At 39.0% G+C, this 9,576-nt stretch overlaps 1 protein-coding gene across 3 annotated transcripts in view; it reads right to left on the reverse strand.

Moving 5' to 3' along the window:
* Positions 1-536: 536 nt before the first annotated feature.
* The window catches only part of LOC107674685 (probable G-protein coupled receptor 146), a 9,870-nt gene continuing 830 nt past the window's right edge, over positions 537-9,576 (reverse strand). For 2 of the 3 annotated variants that reach the window (XM_016468754.1, XM_016468755.1), the window contains exon 2: positions 537-3,180. In XM_016468754.1, coding sequence (XP_016324240.1) covers positions 2,137-3,138 — 1,002 coding nt within the window. In that variant the 5' untranslated portion in view covers positions 3,139-3,180 and the 3' untranslated portion in view covers positions 537-2,136. Of the gene's footprint in view, positions 3,181-8,861; positions 8,918-9,576 lie in introns of those variants that run through there. The other variant, XM_016468753.1, reaches the window with a different exon arrangement.

Genomic DNA, 9,576 nt, shown 5'->3' on the forward strand with positions numbered 1-9,576 from the left:
AACTCAACTTGTTATTGAAAGAGTTCATTATGCTACAGAATGTGTTTTTCAGAAATGAAGGCAGTTGTCAACTGAAGAACAAGCAGAACATGTCTTTCACAGTACTAATGTCTGTGGCTGTTGCTGCGCTGCAGATGGGCAACTAAACAAAATGTTTCTGCCAAAGAACATTTCAGTGTGGTTTTGCTCCTGGGCCCTGGCACTATTCTAAGGCTCGTACCAAGCAAGAAAAATATGTTTTGGCATCTGTGGCATAAACTATTTATTTTCTTTTTGTTGGTATGAATGAGTGAGTGTAGTCATCCATACCTGTTTTGTTGATGCAAACCAAAACAAGCTTCATCATCTGTCATCTGGAAAGCTGTGATGTTCTTAGATGTGGGGAATCAATGAAGAGCCAAGCAGGATTATATTCATGTTAGTTTATTGAACAAGTCTTTGACTCAGTATGGGACAGAGGATGAATGACACTTTAGTATCTAAATAAATCTCTGAGAAAATAATACTGTAATCTAAAATGGCATGTTTTTTTTTTTCCAGTAAATCTCTGAAGTACAATATATACACATTCTTAATATGATACATACTGGCATTAGCACGCTAACAGCCATAACATTGCGATTTGATGCCGTTTCATCGTTTATGATTAAGGGTTAACTGATTTTAATCCCCTTCATGACTTTAAATACATTCTTTCCTTTGCAAACATGAGTGGATTCAAATGACACTTCTTCACTCTTCCATTCACATACAGTGCTTTCTCTCCAATATATACTAATTTTGCATCCACGGACTCGAGAAAAACAAGAGTAAAGACATTTTCGATAATAACACCATTTACTAGCTTAAACTGTACTATTTCTCACCCTGCCTCTGAGTATTATTTTCTGGAAATGTCTACAATTTTCTCTCAGACTGAGAGCATTGATGCATATCTCTCTATATATGCATACAATACAATCATGCAACTAATCTCAATAAAAGCTATCTCTTTGCACATTAGAAAGGAAATGTTATCCCGATGTGATTCATCGCTTAGAAGCACTGAAGTCCGATCAGTACTTTCAGAAATCAACTGTATATGCTCCAGTACAAATTTGAGCGGTTTTACCGAATAATCTACTGCATAGAGCTGTTAAATGAAACCAAATATATTTGATTGTATCAACAGGACTTGTGCAACTTGGATTCACATCTCGAAACATGAATTGCTAACCACTTCCTCATGGTGCACGAATAATAATTACAGTAGTAACAGACTAATGATTGAAAAGGTATTGAATAAAGATTAAATATCTAACTAGTTGACCTTAAAACTGTGATCAATTGTCTAGTGGATCATTTCTATAGCTTCCTCTTAATAAGCTATACACATTTGATTGGATTTAATATGGCTGAGCAGCTGTGCAGTTATGATGCAGATCACCTTAGCAGCAAGCACTTGAGAACACACACTCACAACCACCAGCACGCAAACACACACAAACAATCTTTCCCACTCCATGATATCAGTCTCATTGGGTTATTTCTGAGTGCTGTAAAAGATGGTTAAACTGTTCCAATGTAATGCCCATTGGTGTGTGAAATTGAGGTAATTATATTGCATTTACTAGCATCTACCAGAGAGGTTTTATGGAAAGTGTGACCAGAAAACTCAATCCAGACTGAAGAGCTTATGCTGTTGTGGATCACAACACAGAGAGCCTGGTGTGAAATGTAGCCTTGAGCTAAAAGGGAATAGGTTGGTCTAAAAGCATCACATTAGAAGGCTATGCCACATATCCTGTAACATATTACAAACGTTCAACATTTCCCCCCTCCACTGAAAGGACCATCAGATGGTTTGAGATTTTCCTCAGGCCCAAGAACCCAAAGAATAGACATAGCTTACACAAAAACAGCACTTAGTGGTTTCTTCTTGGTCGCCCATTCACCGCAGAGATGGACAAATAAAGTTAAGTCGTTAAGTGTTACGGAGGTTCTACAATTTCACAGAGACACATACCACTCCTTGTGGTGAGCAAAATACTTCCTTTCAGCACACAATATATATCCAGGTTCATGTGCTGGCTCTACTTCTGTGGATTTGGAGTAAGTGCCAGTGAGGGAGAAGCAGGTCTGACTGGACACAAGCCCTCATGTAACCACCTGCTGTACTGCTGAGCGTTCGTGAGGGCACGGTTGGTCCCCGCAGTGCAGCCTCTTCAGAAGCCGCTGCAGTTTATGGGAAAAGTTCTTATTCATTTGCGTGTACATGAGGGGAATGGCGAAGCTACTGCAGAAGGCGAGCAGCTCAGATAAACATCTCAGGAAGAAGTATGTGGTAAGGTGCTGCCTGTTGGAATGGCTCCCGGGAGCTCCGGCCACTGTGTGCACCAGTAAGGTCATGTAGTATGGAGTCCATAGAAGAAACTGCATGCACACGGAGGCCAGCAGCAACCTGTGGATGGATGGATCGAGCCTCCCAGAGTCCTGGTCCAAAGGGGTGGACTCCTTCCGGATGCGGAGGATTAGCACGAATGCATAAAGAACTGCCACCGCCGGCACCACGTACCCAATGAACATCATGATGGTGTCAGCTGCCTCTTTGTTCTGCATCTTGGAGCACTCGATGATCTTAGTGGAGACGTGGTTGCACACGTAGAAGAGCAGCGAAGAGAAGCTGGTGAGAATGGCACCGCCCCAGATGAAGCCGCAAACGTGCTTGGTGTTGTAGACGCTGGACATGTAAGTGCGTGGGAGAGCTCGCTCGATGTAATAGTCCAGACTGAGCAAGGTTGTGGAGTACATGATGACCAGAGAGGAGATGTTGAAGAGAATGAGAAGGGTAATGTAGAGCTCGTTGTTGTACTCCCACATGGGCCAGCGTGTAAAACTGGGCCCCAGAAGCTCTACTGGAGCCACCAAGTTGAGCACCAGGCCAGCAATGGCTATGTTCACAAAGTAGACATCAGGCATGGTCATGGTGACCTTGTTGGAAAGGTTAACCACCACCAGCAGGGCATTGTAGCAAAGCCCCAATGGAAAGCAGACGATGAGATACACAAGAGAGAAGATGGACAGAATGAGTCCAAAGTCCTGGCAGAGCCGGAGGTCCACGCTGTCGTTCGTCTCATTGTAAACCATGCAGCTCCACATTTCTAGATTTCCAAAGGTGTCCGATCCTTCTTTCTGAATCAGCTGTAAAAAAGAAAATGAGCAATGTATCAATGGATTGGTTTGGTTAGGAATTAAAAAAAGGCATTTATTAACCGACGGGATAAGGGGTGTCCAATCCTGCTCTAGAAGGGACACTTTCCTGGAGATTTTAGCTCCAACCCACTGCCTGGGAGCTTCTAGTGATCCTGAAGATCTTGATTATCTGGTTCAGGTGTGTTTAATTAGGCATAGAGCTAAACTCTGTTGGAAGGTGGATCTCTAGGAGCAGGACTGCACACCTCTGGTGACACCCTAGACACCAAGATGATGAATAGCTCACAGATACTCTCCTGTGATCAACTGTTAATTAAAATTGTATTTTAAAGGTGCACTAAATAATTACATGGCTTGTCTTTCTAAACAACTGATCCGATAACATTAAGCTCTCTACTGCCCCCACCAGCTCTGGAGCTACCACAGCATTATTAAAAGCGGACTGAGTTTAAATTTGCAACATAACATATTGCTGTACTCTGGAAAACTGCAAAATTAAAAGAACATTTGCAGGTTTGTGCTAATTTTTCCAAATGGCAAGACACAGCTAATCACGTGATCTCAGCATGGTGGTCATTCCTTACACAGAGTAACTTTATAAGCCATTGATATGTACAGACAGCCTATAATGACACAGTGCACCTGTAATGCTAACTATTAGCATTTTCCATGCTTTTAGGGCGTTTTTTGATCAATGGCTTTGCAAAAACCTTCTTGATGTTGTGTTATACCATCACACAGAGTAGAAAACTGAAACCATGTATAAACAGCACAAGCATGGCATGACCATTAGATTTGAAGAAACACCGCAAATGTAGCAAGACCCTAAACCAAGACAGCAAGACCCCAAACCCAGGGATTTCATCTCAGTTACCACGTGCCATTGAGGTTCAAGTTGTACCAAAAAAGGAGCAGCATTATATGTCATCAGGCATTTCTTTCCATAACAATAGGTTCCACCTCTACAGCTCAGCACCTTGGCTCGTTGGGCGGGGACAATGCACGTGCTGTGACCAAAGGATGGCATAATTCAGCTCTGAGACTGTGAGGCGTGGATATTTATGGCATGAGATGTGACATGTCAAGGGTGCAGTGGATGCACAGTGTGAGGTTTGAGTTCAGAGTGAGGTCACAGCGCGGACACATGCAGAGAACTGCTCTGCAGTCCACCCATTAAAACATAATGACATAACGCTCTCCCTGAACACAATGTGAGCACTAGCCTCACTTTCATATTAGCCTATGATGACACACAGGCTACATTATTGTTTTATTTAATTTAACTGGCTTTCTGGACTTTTTATTTAAAAGACAGTAAAGAGAGGAAAGTTGAAGAAGAAAGCGCCAAATCTGAACCTGCATTCCCTTAAGCAACAGCTCTTTTTATATGCGATGAGCATGTGTGCTAGTCACAATTATTTGTCCTTAGTATGTTTATTAGGGATGTTCACAATCATTGTGCACTTTCCATTCACACATACTCCCATCCAAATGAATTTTAAGTGACTACAGAATATATTTTAAGAGAATATATTGCCTATAACAACATCAAAAACAACAATTGAATGAAATAATTTATTGCAATTATTTGCATGACAACTGTCAGCCAAAATTGTAACACATTTTATTTTAAATTATTAAAAAAATATGCTCTTTGAGTGTGTACAAATCACACAGCTATTACATAAATAAATAAAGGAACACACACATTATTTGAGAACAACAATCTTAGGAACATTTTGCTTACACAAGGCCTCTGGCTTTTGTGTGCATGTCAGCATGTATTTGGTTGTAGACCTGGCGTTTCCCCAGACAATGCTGAGCACATCTGAGCAGACATAATGACTGTTGAGTGAGTGTTTCTCTGTCTGCTTACATAACAGTCACAGAGGGGCTGTTTTGGCCTGGAGACAGGCAGCCACGGATTGCTCCTCTATGGCTCTCGCTAGAAGGTGTAGACAATCATTTACCCTTTTCACCTTGTAGTCATACACCTATAGTAAACCAGCATGTGTTTGCATCAACACCTCTGTATTTACACGCAGCACTTTATGTTGTGGTCTAACCGGTATATAACTACCAGTATATATCTTCACGTCTACACTTAAATGGGTTAAACTCATCTGGAGGTAAAACTTGTAAAAGCTAAACTGTTTTGCTCATTGGCATGAGACTCGGTCCTGTTGGCTACAGGTTGGGAACAGGAGAAAAGGACTACCGTGGGAAAACAAGATGTAATGATGTGGTTTCTAAAGGGCAGGTGTAAAAGTCTGACTCCATGATGCTTCCAAGGCCATGTCGGCTTTTCCACATGAATTACTTTCAAAGAAACAAAATACCTTGCAAAATTCCCTTCCTCCACTTTTTGTGACCATGGCAACCAATAGTGCAAATAAGGGCAGTACTGCGGAGTTTCAGTTGCAAACGATTAAAAGCCTCCATGTTTACTCATCCACTGAGCCATTTTCATCTGAGGATAGGTCTTCAGACTGCCAGCTGCCCATAAGAGATTATAATAATACTTATAAATTATAATAAATAATCTTTTCAAAATCAACTACTCATTTGGATGTCTGAACGATCAGTTGACTAGTCAGCCTTAAGACAGTCATGTATAATAAGAGCCCACAACAGTCATGGTGAATTTTCAGCAGCATTACTCCGGTCTTCAGTGTCACATCATTCTTCAGAAATCATTCTAATATGCAGATTTGCTGCTCAAAAACATTTTGATATTTTTGTGGAAACAGTTCTATTTTTATTTTTTTTACCAGAAAGTTCAAAAGAAAAGCGTTTATGGTGTGAGATGCTGAAACACTCACGTGACTCAAAAATCAGAAACAGAAAAGTAAATGTTTCTAGACTAGGAATAAAACATATCTAAATGACCTTGGTTGCTGATTCTAGCATTAAAGCATCACTGCTAAATAAAAACAGAATTTTCAGCATCATTACTCCAGTTTTCAGTGTCACATGATCCTTCAGAAATCATTCTGATATGCTGATTTGCTGTTCAAGAATATTATTATAATCAATGTTGGAAACCAGGATACAGTTTTTCAGGATTCTCTGATGAACAGAAGGTTCAAAAGAACAACATTTATTTGAAATAGAGATGGTTTGTAACACTATAAATGTCTTTACTTTTGATCAATTTTATGCATCCTTGCTAGATAAAAGTATTTTCTTTTTTTCTCTTGAATAAATGTATTCAAATCTTACCAACCTCAAACCTTTGAATGGTATTATACATTTTTTAGATTAGAAAAAAAAAAAAAATGTAATCTAAAACCAAATCATAGTAATCTTCTAGCTGGTTGATATAGTCAACCACCCTGCTCATCCTTACTGTGCATCCCTGCTTTGCAGCATCTTGTCTCTTTCAAAAGACCATGACCAAACACTGTCTAGGCTGGCATACTAAAGCATTCTTGAAAGGGTGCAAAAGGTAGCTGACATCACGGCTTGCTGTAAAGCGTGTCATTTAGGGAGGCGTTCTAATTCTAACACTTGCAGCTCATGGCTCACATACATGAGCAAGCATGCCTGCAAAGGTAAGTGTCCATCAACTCCACCGCACAGTGAACCTCTCAATGACCCCCGTTATTAATTCTACCTCCCTCACACAAACAACGAGACATCTTGGCTGACCTTGCATCTGGATGAAAAGTGTCGTGGGAGTAAAACTAAATGCACTTGACACTTTCAGAGAAATCAACCCACCGCCGAGCAGATGAAAAGAGGGCTGCTCCACACCCCTCATATCCCCACTGGAATGTACAGCAAATTCTCAGAATCGGCTGAGTGATGTCACATGATTGCATTTTCTGAGCTTTGTGTGTTGTGGGTTTAGGCAACAAATAGTAAATGAAGATGAGGACTGAGCGCTCTGCAGTCAAATAATGTCGTGCTACAATAGATTTCTCACTTCTGTGTTTCAGCTGCTAGGATTTAGAAAACAGAAAGCAGACTAAGAGGAAAAACAAGTATCTACAGTCAAAAATGTAGGGTTCTGCATTTTTGAAATAGAAATGATGGATAAAAATGATGCAAATAAAAAAAATTTTGCGAGACATTTCAAGTGAGACATTTTTCAAAATTTCACAATAAAAATTATTCACTGTAAAAAAAATTTAAAAGACTAAAACAGCTTAGAACTGTAAATTATTTAACATCATATTATATTTACTGAATAATTCTGCCAAATTTTGGGGTTTCAGAAGTAAAAACTATGAATTACCATATAATTTATTGTGAAAAACAGAAACTTTCCCAGAAGTCCCTGTGTTACACAATACACAACACATACAATTATATTTAATTTACTTTTGTTTTAGTTTATTATATAGATTTAATTTTGGTTTATAAATATAAATAGTTTTAATAGTAGGCTACATTATGTGTTTTTTGTGTTATATTTTCTGTTATTTAGTTAATGTTTACTGCATCATTAAGATGGTTTAGATCCTACCTGTCCGATCGCTACCACCTTGTTCATTTAAATGGGGAGTCATCTCAATTATCACCAGTAAAATTAAAAGCGCTATATAAATAAAGGTGACTTGACTTGACTTTAGCGTCATGTATGTTTGTTACTCTGATGATCAATATACCATCCTGTAATACCAGAAACAATGTCATCGATTTTTTACAGTGAATTTCTGGCAACAACAACTGCCAGTTTTTTAACAGTAAATTTAACAGGACATTTTTTACACTGCGAAATGACATGAAGGTGAGGAAATGCTTGTGCCTCTCCATCATTGTACAGTGCTTTAACTTAGCAGCCCTCTTTCTGCCAATTGCGACAGGCAGAAATAAGTAGTGGTCATCTTGTATAAAGTGTGCCTGATAAATATTCAAATAAAAATATTTAAATCATCAGCTGAAAATGTAAGTTAATAAATGGATACTCAACCATGTGAGTGTGTAATTAAAGTCTGTCTGGCTTGAAAGTGTGGGTGTTGCAAAGGGACCTTACGCATTCTTCATCATCATAATTTTATTCAACACTGCCTTGACCCGATTCAGTCTCTCATTCTCCCACAGCAGCCCCATTTATTCTTTTCACCACCTACAAGCAACAGGGCAAACGATGACCTGCAATACTTTCCTGAAGTTGCGAAACACCAACAAACAACGTCTCAATTAAACCTCTGGCACATATCTGTATTAGTCTTCCTGACAGCACCTCAGTTGGCCTGACCCCTGGGACGGCATGTTCTCTCAGCGCTTCTTTGTAAAGTCATCAGCAGGAGAGATCACTCTGGGTGTTTGTGTACCACGTGCATGGATTATCGCTAGCTAGGCAGTCTTGAACCAAGACAAACAAATTCTCGGTGCAAGAGCATTCTTGGTTACACAAACATGCATGATTTGCATAGCACAATTTGGTTATGCATCACTTTGCTGGCGAACATTACATTTTGGTGTGTACATCATATCTTGAAAATGCTGAGTTACTGGGGGCAGATCAATATTTTTTATAAAAATAACTCCAATGATTTTACATCCAACTGATAATGTTATATTTGGAATGAAATATCTGCACTGAAGAGAACATGAGAGATCAAAGTTGACAACTGTATGAGAAAATTGGATAGCAGGTTATGTAATCCTCTCATGTCCAGCTGGACAGTCCAGACCGTGTTGGAGAGTAAAGCGCTCACTAGTGTCTTCAGGCAAAGAGACATGCTTTTCTCAGCTGTCTCATATGACGTCTGCGATCTTCAACAGAAAGCATATAGGCACACTGCCATCCTCTTACAAGTCCTACATGGACCTGATCCAACGGTAACGTAGCCTCTCTAGGGTTTTTGGTTGTTTAGGCAATAAAAAAGAAGTCCGATGTCACTTCCCAGCAACATAATTTGTACACAGATATATTGCAAAATAAGCCAATGTGACATAGTATGAGACTAAACTTCAGGCAAATGAAAAACAACAACAACATGGTAATGCGCTTTTCCATTTATTTTGTTCCTTAACACAAAATTAATGGGATTAATGTTTGAAAACCTCGAAATTTGCCGCTCTTTCTAAACACATACAACACAAATGAGGTTTAAATGCAAATAAAAGACGTTTTTGATTACATTTAGTAAATATTACACTACAACACACCGTTTTTCCTCTCAAATGTCACTGGTCATTAATCAGTCAATAAGACTTAATGAGCAACTTTCACATCAGCTTTCACAAGTTTAAAATCAATTTACCACTTTTCATTTGTTAGTTAATTAACTGACTCACTACCCCGGTTTGTTTTTATTTTCAATAAAAAAATTAAAGTTAAAATTGAGAATCTAGTGTTCAAATGTAATACGCAATATATATATATATATATATATATATATATATATATATATATATATATACCCATAA

The sequence above is a fragment of the Sinocyclocheilus anshuiensis genome, unplaced genomic scaffold (assembly GCF_001515605.1).
Source record: "Sinocyclocheilus anshuiensis isolate Anshui unplaced genomic scaffold, SAMN03320099.WGS_v1.1 scaffold152, whole genome shotgun sequence".
Taxonomy (NCBI): domain Eukaryota; kingdom Metazoa; phylum Chordata; class Actinopteri; order Cypriniformes; family Cyprinidae; genus Sinocyclocheilus; species Sinocyclocheilus anshuiensis.